Genomic DNA, 16,289 nt, shown 5'->3' with positions numbered 1-16,289 from the left:
TGAAGTGTTGCTAGAATAATTGTTGGTATTGTTCATAGTTTGGCCGGGTTGAATTCCCGGATTGTTGTTAATGGATAAATTGGGCCGAGCCATATTCTCGGGGGTGGTATATTTACAGAGGAGATGCTGTCGAAATTTCGGCAGACCATAAGTGAATGTACTTGGAAGGTTAAGACAAGTATATGTCGATGAATCTAACGATAGTGTCGATCTTCTTGAATGTAGACTAACAAGTTGGACGAATAAGCGTAGTTAGTAAGGCGCGGCGCAGGTATGTTAAGGCTCGTCCCTTTTCTTTCTATGGCACGAATCATACATTGCGACTTTATGAATGCTCCCATAACGTCCTTGTTTCCAAAGTTAGAAATTATGATTTCAAAGCATGATTTTCTTCTTAAAAGTTTATAAATGTTTTCAAAAATATTCATTTTTCTCCAAAATCCAAGTTTTACGTTTTTGATAGTTTTATGACTAAAACGACGACTATGGCTTTATGATGACAATGATGAAGCCCGATATGAAGAAACGTCTATGATGAACATGCCAAGGATATGTCTTTACCATAAATACGACGATATGAAATGTTAAGCTATTTTTGGATAATGACTATTTTAAAGGTTCTGTACTTCAAACGCTCATAACTTTCTTATGCTGAACCGGTTGACCGAAACTTGTTTTGCGTGCCCAAGTGATGACTGTATTATATTTCCTTGACGGTCTCACCTTATAATGCTCGTTCCTCCAAGGTGGGACACGATGATCCCGATTATTCCATAATGCGATCGGATGTTACCGACCTTATGTCGCTCCGATTGATACATGACTTTCCTTGGAATCTCATGCATATTGCTTATACGATAAATGTATATGATACGTGATATTGATGAATGTATATGTATATGGGGAAGGGCAACTGTTTCCACCTGATTCAGCTGGATTCCATCCCGGACGCGGGATGCCCGGACGCGGGATATGGGAGAGCCGGATACGGCGTCTGAATGTGCATTGTATGACATGTTAGGATACTGTGGGGAAGGGGGGAGGGAGAGCCGATGTATTCGGCGTCTGTACAGATGATTAAAGGATACTGTTTATCTGAAATGTTCTGTCTCTGCATATGTGAATAAGGAACACCGTTTTTCTGAAAAAGTCTAAGCATACATGGCAATTGCCAAGAAGGCATTCATATGTACAGGTTACTTCTATCCCATGACAAGTTCTAAATGTCTGCGACGTTATTATTCATACGTTGTATCCCTTTACTATGCTACTATTCATGCCTTACATACTCAGTACATTGCTCGTACTGACCCCTTTCTGGGGTGCGCTTCATGCGCGCGTGTGTACGCCCAAGCGAGTAGGAGCCATTATAGAAGATGACCCAGCAATGTTGGCAAGCTCCATTCGCCCGGAGAGTTCTTGAGTCGCCGTATATGTGCTATGATTTCTGTTCGAAGTTAGAGACTTTGCAGACATAGTCGTGGGTTCGGGAGTCAGTCTGTACTATGATACAAGTTTTGTACAGTTACATATTTTATTTGATTTAACAGCAACAAAGGAATTTTTCAGCAATCTTATTATGTATACTTGACGTAGAGATTCAAAAAATTTTAGTACATAGTAAGAGTCAGTGGGTTCGCTCGGCTCCGGTTACGGGGTCGGGTGCCCATCACACCCTAGTAAGATCGGGGTGTGACAAAATGATAGCTGACCTTAAGAACTCATCCACTGAAAACTCAGAGGTCGACAGCCTTATGAACTCATCCGATGAAAACTTAGAAGATTATGACCTTGAGAACTCATCCAATGAAGACTTAGAGGAATACTCTCCTATTTGCAGAACCGCACCTGCCAGATTTGAATGTAATGCTCAGCACGTCCCAAATATGCTTCCACTTTCACTGAAAGAGGCATTCAACAGTTTGAGGGAGGCAATCAAGAATGGAGAAAACGGTGGAAGACGTTTCATTATCGAGACCAATCAGATTTCCTTCACAAATGAGCATTCTTTACAACCTGAGGCAGATTTAGTTGAGATGGAAAATGAAAATGAAAATGATAACACTCATGACCTCATTAATCCTAGGGGATAGGTAATCCTCAAATCCACCTGAAGGCATATCTTGACTAGTTAACAGGTATAGGGCAAGGAAATGAACTTCAGATGAGGCTTTTTATTAGGATGCCTACTGGGCCAGCTTTGATATGCAAAGTAAGACACGTGGAAATGGTTTTTTTGGGGTGATCTAGTTAAAGATTTCGTCAAGAAATATGAGTACTCCAGCAAAACCTCTGAAAGATGCAGTTTGTTGAAAAGAAAATCTACAGAATCTCATGAGAGTCCGAAAGCAAAAGAACCTCAGAAGAGTAACAGAATTAACCTTGGGGCATGATAAGGTAAATTGTTGATTGGTTGAGGCGCAGTCCAAGAACAAAGGGCAAGCAATCGTTAATGAACTACAAAATGCTCCCCCTCTAGTGCCTGAAACAAGAAATTTCCGAACTTTCACCCTTTCAGTGAATCGCTCTCAATATATTTGAAAGGTTGAGATCACCCAGAATCTTGCAACCAAAGCCTAGCAAAATCCCTTCTCATTCTTTTAACCCAGCCAAACAATACGCCTTTCATTCAGGCATGTTAGATCACACAACCGACGAGTGCCATTATTTGAAAGAAGAGATCCAAGAACTGTTGGATAATGGTAGAGTCATTCAGAGATCGATGGCTCACCCTCAGTTTGTTTGGTATCGACATCCATCCATCATGCCAATGCCATGTCACAATCAGGCAATTTATCAGTCAAGTTCCTCCCCACGACCAAGTAACTACTGGACCAAGGTTATTGCACCAAATTTATCCTCCCCCCCGCATGCTGCAAGCACTTATGACTAGCCGGACAGAACACCAAAAATTGTTTCATTAAGAAAGACCGCTAGGAACATGGTGCGACTTGTTCAGAAGAATGATATTAGTTCTGATAAATGTATACACTGTTAAGAATTTGTTGATATTGGTTCTGATAAATGTATACACTGTTAAGAATTTGGCAATATTGGTTCTGGTAAATTTGGCTTATATATTTTTTACAAAATGAGAGTCACGTGGATCTTTTTACTTTTATCTACAATTTTCATATGTAAAGTTAATTTTGAACTAAACTTATAACTTATGAAGGTGTTAGATATTTCTGTGCTCATATTAACAGCTTGCTCCTTCTAATTATCGTTATTACATATCCCTTCTACTGTATTGAGTTTGGGCATAGTTGCCCCTCAACCTTGGACAGGGCTAGTATTGCTATGCCAAAAAAGGGCTAAGGCGACCGCCTCTGGCTGAACTCTTGCCCAAAATTCATTAAAAAAAAAATCATGACTTTTATTTGTATTCTTTTGGTTATTTTTTCAGTTCAACCTGTCTTCATCGATATTATCAATTCAATACCACACTCCCAATATTTTTCTGACATTGTGTGAGCTCAAATATATTTTGAGGATTATTTAAACACTCCCAAAACTTGAAATTAAGCCGAATTGAACAATGAGAATCTATGGGACTTTACACTAACTAAACAAAAAAAAAAATTATGCCTCACAAAAATATTTATATGCTTTATTATTTGAACATTTGTTATGAATAGACTTGGGTTATCACAATATCATTTATGAGCAGACTTGATCAATCTCACGATGATGAGATTAAATATGTAGATAATCACTCTTATTTCATTTAGCCAATAGGGATGAACAATATCAATCAATTAAAAACCCCTAGTTCCATCTGTTTATGATTACATGTAGTAGCTATCCTCAGATATATATACTGTCACGAAATCCACGTGATTGACACCTAACATGCTACCTGACTCTAGCGGACCAAATCCATATAAGAACCCCCCTCTTATATGCCCCCTACATGCATGCGAAAGCCTTTTCAAAATACAATCATTTTAAATACTCCTTCTGTTTCATTTTGTTGTCTGGTTTTGACTTGGCTAGGAATTTATGAAAGTAAAAAAGATTTTTGAATCTTCTCGTCTTAAACTAAACATATATAGAATGTATCAAAATGCCCTTTAATCTTGTGGTCTTAAACATGGCATTTGAAAAGTTGGAATTAAAGAGTTGAAAAAAAAAAGACATTCTTTTTGAAACGGACAAAATAGGAAAGTAAGACAGACAAATTGACACGGAAGAAGTAATTAAAACCATGCATGAACACACCTTTAGATCAACACTTATCGATAGATGAGAATAAATAAGGTAGCAATGTTTCATCCATGCGTGTCATATTAGTAACCATAGATTACAACCAGATTTGACCCTCAGCACCATAGATTACAACCCGAATACTCTCAGCAAAAAATTACAGCGTATATATAGGGTAGATTTCTGTGTTTATGTACATATATTAACTTTTAAATACCCTGAACAAATGCAAAAGGTTAGTTCAAGCGGTTTAGGTTGTTCAAAATTTTGTCTAGCATCCTGGGTATGATTCCCATCACAACATTATTTTTTATATTTAGCTTTTTTTTTTTTGAACCCCTTGAATGAAAATCCTAGATCCGCCACTTAATACAACCCCAAAGAATAACTATCGTCTATGGAACCTCTATGAGACAAAATGAATAGCCAATTGTTATAGGCCAAGTGACTAAAATAGTTAAAGTAAATGTCTTTTCATGATTACAAGTGCGGAGTCTTACCAAAAGTATGGACATGAGATGTAGAGCTGTCCTATCCACGAGGCTTTTGTTTCTTCGTACCCGTCCTTAAAACAGAAAATGAAATTGGCCGAATGACCTAATTAAGCTTCACATACCTTATATATTTCATAAACCACACAAATATCATGATATATTTAGTTGTCATTTGGTCCAAGCACCTTATATATTCCATAAACAATACAAATATCATGATATATTTAAAAAGCTAGTGTCATTTGGCCGGGCCTAAACCAACATTAAAATTTTAATTTAGAGATATTTTTTAAATTTTTTCTGCTCTTGCTTCTTTATTTTGTAACATTAATTTGATACTTTAAAAAGACTTCTAAAATTTCAAAGTACAAAAAGGTATATGAAAGTTAGAAAATATTTTTCTTAGTTGTATTAGATTCTTTAAAAAAAAAAATTCAAACAATAGAAAGCTCTTTTAATTTATATTTTACATAAATCTTTTGAGATTAATGTTACACCTTGGAAAATTTCGCGTTATCAAGACTGTGGACGGCTTAGTATGAGCTCAGGGGAGATCTTTTGCCCGATTTTCGGCAGAATATAGAGTAGTTTGATTTGAAATTTGGAACAAGTGTGCAATAAAGAGTCTAACGTTAGTGTGAATCCTTTTAAGTGTAGGCTTACGAGCTTGGACGAATAAGCGTAGCTAATAAGAGGTAAGAAGCGGTATGTAAAACTTACCCTTTCTTTCTTTTGGCATGTCTTAGATGTAAGTAAGATATGATACGAGCCTTGGGGTAACTCTATTCATAAGATCCGAGCATGTCTACGATTCTTATTCACTTCTTGATGTTAGCATTCCTACTATAGTCGAGCTATGGTCCTTGTGTCCTTTGTATGATTGGATAGTAAATGTTGCATAAAGAGTTTTGTTCCTAAAGGATTCTATGTCGAATAAGGTCCTTAACTTTCATAAATGGGCTCGGATCGCTTTGATACGTTCGTAGAGGGTCCTATAACGAATTATGTCCGTAACTTTCACAAGCGGGCTCGGATTGGTTTGAAACATGTCTAGGATCTCCGAGACCTTCCTTATATAGTCCTAATGACATTTTGAAAGAACTTAACGCGACTATCGTCTTAACCCTCGAGCGTTGATTACTTACTTACCTATCGAGTCACAAAACATGATTTATATGCATATGATTACTCATTACTCTGTTTGTGCATTCTGTTGTTGCATCTTTCACCGAGTCCCTCGTTGGGGGCCGGGACACGTTATACGTGATACGAAGTATCTTTGTGATACGAAGTATCTTTGTGTCTTTGGAGTATCTTTGTGTTACGGAGTATTTGTGTTCACGGGTATGATGTGTTACGAGTATGTCGCGTGTTGGAGTATCTTTTGTGTTACGGAGTATCTTTCGTAATCCTGAGTATGATGTGTTACGGAGTATGCTGTGTTCTGGAGCATGATGTGTTACGGAGTATGCTATGTTCTGGAGTATGATGTGCTATGGCGCCAATGACGGTGTGGCGACCATGTTCACCGAGCCCTATAATGGGCCGGATATGTTTTCTACTATTAATATGCATGATTTGTATTTCAAGAGTAAGCATTTTGGCATTCTGGTTATTATACTTGTTTTCTGTACTTCTTATGCATGATTTGTATTTCAAATGCAAGCATTTTGGTATTCTGGTTATTATGCTCACTTTACGTACTCCTTACTGGGTTATGACCCGTTTTTCGTATTTCATGCTTTGCATACTCAGTACATATTTCGTACTGACCCCCTTTCTTCGGGGGCTGCGTTTCATGCCACGCAGGTGTATACAGATGAGTAGAGGATATTAGTAGAAGATGTTCCAGCTGGATTGGCGAGCTCCATTTCCTTCCGGAGTACTGCCGAGTCAGAGTATCGACGTTATGGTATCTTGGTTTATGTTAGAGACTTTGCAGACAGAGTCACGTATATAACATGTCAGTCTTGTAAGCGGCTCTGTAAGCCGATGTATCATTATGCATTCATTTCATGATTTAAGAGTCCAGTAAGATTATGAGTATCACGAGGATCAGCGGGTTCGCTCGGCCCTAAGTAAGGGTCGGGTGCCCATCATGCCCCATCAAAAGTTGGGGTGTGACAATTAAAGTCTCTGATGATCCAAATTTAGTTTTTCAAATGTTATATTAATTTCATTTGATACTTCGAATTGAACCCATATTGGCTAACTTATTTTTTACCAAAAGATATTACAGTATTAGATAAGTTTAAATGTTAAAAGTGTGCGCCTGTAAAATTTGATTAATTATTATTGTACTTCGAAGTTCATTTTTTGATTGAAACGAAAGGACTATAATTTACATTTTAAAAGTATTTAACATCAATATAAGTTTTTATGTATTTATTACTCTAATTTTAAACTCAATTCTACCTTAAGTGAAATCTTTGTTAATTACTTATTTTGCCAGCATGCACGACACAAAATTACAGGAGAAAATTGTCACGACCCAACCTGAGGGCCGCGACGAGCACCCGGTGCTATCCCACTCGGGCACCCCTTAACACACTTTACATCATATTCTAGGTGAGCCACATAATTATATCATACTTTTCATTCATCATCATTCTAATCTCGTCGGGCAACAACATATCTATATCGTCAATAACATCTAGGCCCATATGAATGCACATGCGCCGACAAGGCGATCAAAACAACATCCCAAAATATAGGCCGACAAGGCCGAACATATCTAACCATATACACAATGTCTACGAGCCTCTAAGAAGGGTACATCATATCATAACATATGGGCGGACAGACCCCGCCGTGCCCATAAATATGTACACAAAAGAATCTATATAAAAACCGTAGCTCCGAAACGCCGAGCTCGCCTATGTAGTCCCCGAGATAGTACAAACATGGATCAAGTCTGCCTCCCTATCCACCGCGAGCATACGACGCAATATTCACAAACAAAGGACGCGCAAGACGGGGCACGTGTACCGAGATGTAAAGCATGATCAATACCAATATGGAAGCATAATAGATAACATATGAAATATCACAAGATGGGAGACAATGGCATCATCATTATAGCACTTACCTGCTTTCCATAGGGACGTTCCATTTCTATTGCTTACTCGCGTACATACATTCGTATCCTTGCTCATTTACCTTTCGTATCTAATTTCATATTCGTATTCATATCTCCTTTCATACTCATGCTCATATCACATATATTCGTATATTCATAGCCCTTACTTGGCACTTACATAGCCTTAACATATTCGTACTCCTACCGATGTCACATACATAGCATAATCGTACTCATATGATGTTATATACGTAGCATAATCGTACCTTATATAGATGTTATATACATAGCTTATTCGTACTCGTGTGTAGATGTCATACGCATAGCATTTATATAAGATACCCGACCACGAAGGTTCGGTGTTTCACGTACGCCCTACAAGGCTCGGTTGTTATTCGTACCCAACCCGCAGTGCGCGCGCGTGTCGTTTTATATAGATATACATATTCATTATATTCTACGCGGCCATATAAGCTCGGTGTTCACAATAGCCTCTCATGGGCACACATACATATAAGCTCATATCTATCCTTAGCCTTTTTACTATCGTCGTTCATTACCTTCTATCCTTAGAGTATTACTCGTCATATAAGGAGCTTAGTACAATCGTATCATTTGAGCATCATAAGCTTGATAACTTCTAGAGATAGAATCATTAGAGAGTATCATGAACTCATAGGAAGATGAACATTTGGCCAAAGAACCATGCCTTATGAAAGAAGGGTTAGCCTTACATACCTTTCCGTGCAACTATTCTATCACTTGTACGTTCTTCTTCAAGGATCACGTTCTACTTTCATTTAGTGCGTACTCACATTAGATAATGGATAGCTTTAGCATTCATGACTAATTCTAGAGAAAATCGGACAACATCTCCTTTATTTACACGACTTCCTCCATATCATATATCAACTCCCAAACATGAACAATAACATTCATAATATCATCACAATAGCCTTTAATCAACCACATTACTCTTACTTCACACTTTACTTCAATTATCCACATTCATAGTCATAACTCGACAACACGTTTATTCACATACAATGTCGATTTCCATACTTTCCATACCATTTATAACATGATCATATTTATGATGTATCAAGAATCATAACTCATTCCAACATCTATTCAAAAGTGGCACTATTGCACATTTATGACCCATTTCTTATATCCTTTTGCAATCCAAGTGTTTCAACTTCCAAATACTTTAAACAACATGGAAACATCATAAAACTTACCTTGAAAGGTGTAGGAATGAACCTCGGGTGCAAATACCCCACTTGAGCAAAACCCTAGCTTTTCCTTCACTTGGATTCTTGCCTTGAATGAACTTTAATGGGTTTCTTATACTTGATTCACTTGGTTTGATGAAGTTGAACACTAATTCTCTTGAAAACTTGTGGGAGAAATGTGGAGAGATGTTTTAGAGAGAAGGGAGTGAAATGGAAATGAAATGAAATAAAACTTGGATCCCTTATTAAATACACAAATCTCGTCCCGACTGAATATATACGGACCAACATACGGTCCGTATAATTTTCACGGCCGTATGTCCGGACCGTATATTTGGCCCCGTGGGCAGCCGAGGCATGCCATTCTGGTCGAACCTACGGCCGGACATACGGTCCGTATCTTTTATACGGCCGCATGTCGGCCGTATAATGCCGGTGGTTCCGATCCGGTTCTCGCCGACTCGTTTGATCTCCAATCCTTATGGAACCTTCTTGGCACTTGTCTAACACCTCAATACCAATCTAAGGGACGTTATAATTCTTCTTCATAATATCTTTAAGTCACCATTAACTCGTTACTCATACATTCCTTCCGATACTTATCGTAAGCCTTGCCTTCTCTTGGCAATCTTTCTCTTCTAACATCGAATGTCTTTGAAATCTTATTTAAGGTCGTCAAAAGCTACTTCTTACTTATCGAGACATCATATACTTCGTACTCTTCATTAGCCTATTTACTATGCATCAACGGAAAATTTTTCCGAGGTGTAACAAAAATAAAACAACTTTACTTCTAACCAGACGAATAAAAATTGAAAATAACAAATGATAATTAGTCAACAACATCAACAAATACTAAATAGTATTATAAGAATAATATTTTAATTCAATTATTAAGCCTACATTAAGATAGAATTTGAATGACAGGATAATTCTTTACGTTTCTATAATAAATTCTTAAGGAAAAATATATTTTAAAACAAAGTTTAATAATGTTTCCTCAAAAGACTCAAATATATATGAGTATGCTTTGTGAGGTCCACTATAATCTTTTCCATACATCATTTTTGTGGGGTCCACTATAATCTTTTCCATGACATAATTATTTTTAGTGGCATAAAAAAATGTCCCTAAAATTCTCAAAATTTACCAAAATGTTTGAGGATTCACAAAGTCATAAAAACTTCAATTAGGGGTAAAGAGATAAAATAAATTCATTTGAGGACTACAAAAAGTTGGTATTATCAAAATCCATGTGGAGTGGTCTCAAAAAAATGAATGAGTGCAAAAAATGAAAAAATGCAAGGAAAAATCAATAAGAGAAGTCACATGTAAGCATCTTATTAGTGTTGTGAGGATGTGAGAACCACAAAAACTCACTATCCTCACTTATATATAGTAGTAAAATTACAAGTTGAAGTTTTATTTTTTTGTTTAAATTAATTTCTTAACATCTGTGTGCCATGGCTGAGGGAGTCTTTAAAGTGGTACTCCTTCTTTATCAAATTATTTATCGCTTTTTGTTTACATGCTCTTAAGAAATATTCATTAAGAGGGATATTTTACTAATTTTATCCTTATTTATGTGTATGTTATAATAATCTCTCCATTAAATATTTACTTTATTTATGTGTCATCTCCATTAATTACAATATTCCATTAAGGGTAAAATGGTGAAAAATAATTAATTGTTCCTCGAACTCCTAAAACAACAAACAATTTGAGATAACTATTTTCAATAAACACAACAGATAATTTGAGACTGGGAGGACCATTTTAACATGTTAACAAGCCAGAAGGAATAAAGATCCTGTTTGGATTGGCTTATTTTAGGTGCTTTTAAGCACTTTTGTGGTGTTTAAGTAAAATAAAAAAATATTTTTAAGTACTTATTTTTTAGTAAAACAACAAAAATAAGCTAAAATTCCTGATCAAAAGCCATAAGTCCATCTAAACGGGCTCGAAATCCAGTTAAAATAAGTAGCCCGGGATAGGCCTTAGGGAGGGGGGGGGGGTCGTAACCTATAAATGTTGGAGAGGATGACTCGAAAAGAACAGGGCAATTCGCAGAATTGCCCTTCTTTTGGGGTGGTCTTTAAATTTTGCCTCTTATATTTGAAATCTTTAAATTTTTAAGCCTAAGAAAAAACCCATGGGTTTGTGTTCAACCCCCTTTTGATCAAATAAAATTTTAAAAAAAAATCGCAAGCGAGCTAATTTAAATTTATTTATGCCCCCACCGATAGCATGAAGGAATTACCAAAAGTTAGTTCTGACGACATACTTATGCCTCGCGGCGACAATAAGTATGCGGGTCCGATAATTTTGATAATTCTTCACAAGTTTATCCGGTCCAGACAAAAGTTTCATTAAAAGTATGTACGTAAGATAAACTTGTTAAAGCAGAATTACCAAAGTTATCTCGAACCCGCATACTTATGCGCTAATCTGCCCATAAGGCACGAGTATGTCGGATCCGTATAAATTTGGTAATTTCTTAACAAGTGATGCTGGTCCAAGCATACACGCGACTCAAACCTTGCCTTGTATTTTTTTTTTTTTTAATTTATGCTTGAGCGTATATTCGAACCTCGTGAACCTTATGATTTTATTAACGCCGTAGTTACTGATCGAAGGATAAAAATTAAAGATCAATAATATAAAGGCATAATTTAAAGACCAAAATATGAGGAGCAAAATTTAAAAGACCACCCAAAAGAAGGGCAATCCGCGCAAAAAAATGAAAACAACAGTTGACGTTGTCATTCATCGTCCACTCTCTTTCCTTTTCCCACAAACATTCTACCAAAACACAAAGACACGCAATACAATTGATTCCCACCAACAAAGATTCATCTCCCAACAATTGGGTATTCTAAAAAACTGATTTTTATAGAGATCCACTCACCTAAATCTTAGAATTGTGAAGAAAAAGGTGGTTGTGTTGTTGGGGGTGCAATATGTTTGGATGCAAATGTTTTCGTTGGAGCAAAATTTCAGATCTTTATTCCAGAGAACCTGATACATTTACTCTCCCTGCACCAATCCCACAATGGCCTCAAGGTATGGGAATTAATTTATTGTAATTATCTTGTTGATCTTTCTTTTGTCTGTCAATTGTCATTTATTAGATTTTTGTCGCGAAATAGTTACTTTAATCAGTCAATCAACTGCCCCTCAATATTATTAGTTGCTTGGCCGACATAAACTCTATGTATCCAAGCTCATTGTTAGGTTGTTTTTATGCTAGCACTTTGAGTTTATGGGTTCTGAATTCTAGAAAATATAGCTTACTGGGTTCTTGATAAATTATTTATATATATTTTGTGAATTTTTAAATACAAATACAGGGTTTGAGCCAAAACTACTGAGTTTTGCCGAACCCGTTGGCAAAGCTCTAGCTCTGGCCCTGGAAGGAGTAACTTGGGTAATTAATTACACATTAGATTTAAGATGTGGGGTTGTCTTTTTTATGTATCCATTGTTTCCTATAATTGTTATGTCTACCTTTGCATTGAAAAGAAGGAAAGAAAGGAACATCTTTTTCTTCATTACTACTCTGGCGTGTCTCATTTTGTGCTCAGTGTGATTGAGATTGAAATGCTTCTATATTCCAGCAAACTGGAAATTACACATCCATCCCAGAGGGGCCTATAGTGTGTCTTAGGTTCTTTGTATGTTTATCTCAGCTTGATTTAATTGAGGTTCAGTATTCCATGAGGTTCATGTTTCTAATGTGGTTTGGTGACTGACAGTGATCAACTTTAAAGTTAAAAATGATTAGTGTACTGCTCTGTTGAAGAATAATGTATACCTTCTAAAAAAAAGGAGAAGAATGTATACTACTGTTTTTGGTGAAATCCGCATGAGGTGGTCACAACTTTTGATTCTTTAGCGCTGTAAAGAAAAGATTCTAAACTTTGTTGTAGTTTCCAAGCTTGTTATTGAGTATGAGATATTCTTAACTGGTAGTTTCTTTTTTACCACTCTTTCGTGCTTCTAAATTCTATTTTCCCTTTCTTACAAAGGCTCTACAAGTTTTAATACCTAGAGCTGTCAATGAAGTACACTAGTCTTGGAAGGTGCTACTGTAGTCTTTTGATTGATAGGCACAGAGATAATGAGTAGGAAAATGAAAGCTTCCAGATGTTGTTTCTCTATGTTACTCGGACTCTTCACTTTCGGTGCCGCACCTGTGTCGACATGACATGGGTTTGGTGTGGGATCTGTACCCGATCTGGTCAACCGATTTTGATCAGTAAAATCTTAAGTTCTACTTGTTTCAAGATTTATCTAATGCACTTAGTTTTCCTTCATAATTAGCTTCCGCATATTAAAATAGGATGTTGTTTTCTGACAAATTCTTGTTCAGTTTATTAAGTTTCGCTTCAATTTCCCTCTCTAACCATATTCTCTATGTTATACTTTCATTCTTATCTCTCAAGATGTGCTTTTCCATTTGAAGAAGACTTACAAAAACTCTGCAGACTGATTATTCTTAAGAGTTTGGATATGTTTTTTTCGGATGGTTTAGGATTTTTCGTTGTTATTTGAGACCAAAGCTAATTATTTCTCGTCTTAAATGGGTTTTTGTTCAGCTTAAATTTTCACTGTGATAAAATCTCTTTTTGCGGTTAAATGCAAGAATTCTTGTATTCACTTTCTTTCTTTTCCTTGGAAAAGATATTGTATATGTTCTTGGACGTGCATTAGTTTTCAGAGTCACATGATGTGATGTGTCTGTTTATGGGTCGTCGAATCAGCACTGTACCCCAATAGACTGTTAGAATCATGCCAGCGGATTGCATACAAACCTATTTATTTTCCTTTCCTTGAAAAAGCAATTAAGAGAAGAACACCTCTAATGCTAGTTTTTTTCCCCGCTTTCTACCACTGTCTTAAAACGTTCAGGTACAGGGTTTGCTAGTGGAACAATTAAACTAGGGGAATTGGAGGTTAAAAAAATCAGCAAGTTTGAGTTTGTCTGGGCTTGTAATCTGTCACAAGATCGGAATCAGGGTGTTAGCTTTTATAAGCCAAGGGGGGTGCCTGATGGATTTTTCAGCCTTGGCCACTACTGCCAATCTAACAACAAGCCTCTACGAGGGTTTGTGCTTGTTGCTCGGGAAGTGGCTAAACCTGAGCCAGGTGATCATTGCAATGGAAATCCTTGTTTGCCTGCGCTTCAGAATCCCCTTGATTACACGTTAGTCTGGAGTTCTAATGATGGAATTGAAGAAAATTTCGATGGATCTGGTTACTTCTGGTTACCTCAACCACCTGAAGGTTATAAAGCCCTGGGGTTCATTGCGACTAGTAAGCCTGTTAAACCTGAGTTAGGGGAAGTTAAATGTGTTCGAGCTGAACTCACTGATGAATGTGAAGCTTACCGCTTGATACTCAAAACCAGCTCTGTGCTTTCAGAAGTACTGGCAATTTGGAGCATAAGACCGCGGCATAGAGGATTGCATGGTAAAGGTATTTCAGTTGGTACCTTTTTCTGTAGTAGCTATTGGAGCACGGGGCAAGAGCTAAGCATCGCTTGCCTAAAGAACTTTGATACGAGTCTACAAGCAATGCCAAACCTTGATCAGATTCATGCAATCATTAGGCACTACGGTCCTACTTTGTTTTTCCATCCCGACGAGGCCTATCTTCCATCTTCTGTACAATGGTTCTTCGACAATGGCGCAATGCTCTATATGAGAGGTGATTCAGTTGCTAAGCCTATTGAGCCTGACGGTTCCAATTTACCTGGTGATGGGACAAACGATAACCAATGCTGGATTGATTTGCCAAGCGATGTTCAGAGGGATATTGTCAAGTTTGGAAACTTACAGAGTGCAAAACTTTATGTTCATGTGAAGCCAGCCTTAGGTGGTACTTTCACGGATCTTGCAATGTGGATTTTTTGCCCCTTCAATGGGCCAGCTACTCTAAAGGTAGGGGTAGTGAATGTTCCTCTTAGCAAAGTCGGCCAGCATGTAGGTGATTGGGAGCATTTCACTCTTCGAGTGAGCAATTTCACAGGAGAGTTGTGCAGTATCTATTTTTCTCAGCACAGTGGTGGTGAATGGGTGGATGCTTATGATTTGGAGTTTATTGCAGGAAATAAAGCTATTGTTTACTCATCAAAAAGTGGTCATGCTAGCTTTCCTCATCCTGGAAATTACATTCAAGGGTCCTCAAAGCTAGCGTTTGGAATTAGAAATGATGCTGCCCGCAGTAATCTCTACGTAGATTCAAGTACCCATTATGAAATTATGGCAGCAGAGTATCTCGGCCATGCAGCTGTCAGTGAGCCGTGTTGGTTACAATATATGAGAGAGTGGGGTCCAACCATTATTTATGACTCAAGAAAGGAGCTTGAGAAAATTGTTAGTCGCTTGCCAATGATGGTTCGGAATTCAGTACAGAGTATTTGTGATAAGTTGCCAATGGAACTGTTTAAGGAGGAAGGCCCTACTGGACCAAAGGAGAAGAACAATTGGTTTGGAGACGAAAGATGGTAGTACATTTCTTTTTTCTGTCTATGGGTATCTTATTCTTGCCAGTAGATCACAATTGGCTTGTTGGAGTTTGTTGTACCATAATGTACAGATTCCTCTTACTCTATGACTCCAGTGTTCAAATTAAAAGTTAAGTACGCGAGATGCAATGGAAGTAAGAGGTGGAGAAATGGGCTTTGTAGTTGTTTTGGCTTAGTACTTTGTGAGGGCTACTTTGAGGATCCTACAAGTTTATAGTCCACAGCAGGAGTTGTGTTGATTCTTCGGTTATCTGTACAAGGGTAGCAGAGCAACCAAGAGGACATCAAGCACGCGGTAATCCTTCATCTTAAAGTAAATTGATTCTTGACTTCTTGTTATGGCCATTTTCGCTCTGCAACTATCGCAATGTACTGCTTCTCTTTCATTGTGACATCAGGTTATTCTTTGCCGAGCTGCGTAAAGATTATTGAGGAAATTCCTCAATCCATATCCTAACCTTCATTCTGGGTTAAAGAAAATGACTTCTGTATATACCCTCTGTCGTTTCTTCTCCCTGCGGACGTTCACTAATTTATAGGCAAGCTATGCTGGTGTAGTGTTTGGCATTAGCGGTCTCCATGCATCCACTAAGCTTAAGCAGGCAGACACTTGGGAGAGTGACCGGCTGGTTCGCAGATAAAGTCATGAAGAGATCATAGTGCCTCATTGTCATATGGGGATTAGTAACACTGGATTGTTTACTGCAGATGCTCTTTTTAGTGAATGTTTGCTTCATTGCATTGAA

General features: G+C 37.4%; 1 protein-coding gene across 2 annotated transcripts; it reads left to right on the top strand.

Annotated features, from left to right (window-relative positions):
- Window positions 1–11,762: 11,762 nt before the first annotated feature.
- LOC132050352 (hypothetical protein At1g04090-like) lies at window positions 11,763–16,289 on the top strand. 2 transcript variants are annotated; one of them, XR_009413388.1, is made up of 3 exons: window positions 11,763–12,077; window positions 13,926–15,838; window positions 15,942–16,289. XR_009413388.1 is itself a non-coding variant. In XM_059441583.1 (2 exons), exons 1-2 carry the CDS (start codon window positions 11,975–11,977, stop codon window positions 15,524–15,526), a joined length of 1,704 nt encoding a protein of 567 aa, XP_059297566.1. In that variant the 5' UTR covers window positions 11,763–11,974; the 3' UTR covers window positions 15,527–16,289. The 2 variants fall into 2 exon arrangements, 1 of the variants encoding a protein (XP_059297566.1); XM_059441583.1 differs by having other exon boundaries at window positions 13,926–16,289.

Source organism: Lycium ferocissimum, chromosome 1, assembly GCF_029784015.1.
Source record: "Lycium ferocissimum isolate CSIRO_LF1 chromosome 1, AGI_CSIRO_Lferr_CH_V1, whole genome shotgun sequence".
NCBI lineage: Eukaryota > Viridiplantae > Streptophyta > Magnoliopsida > Solanales > Solanaceae > Lycium > Lycium ferocissimum.
This window is presented reverse-complemented; position numbering and strand designations above follow the sequence as displayed.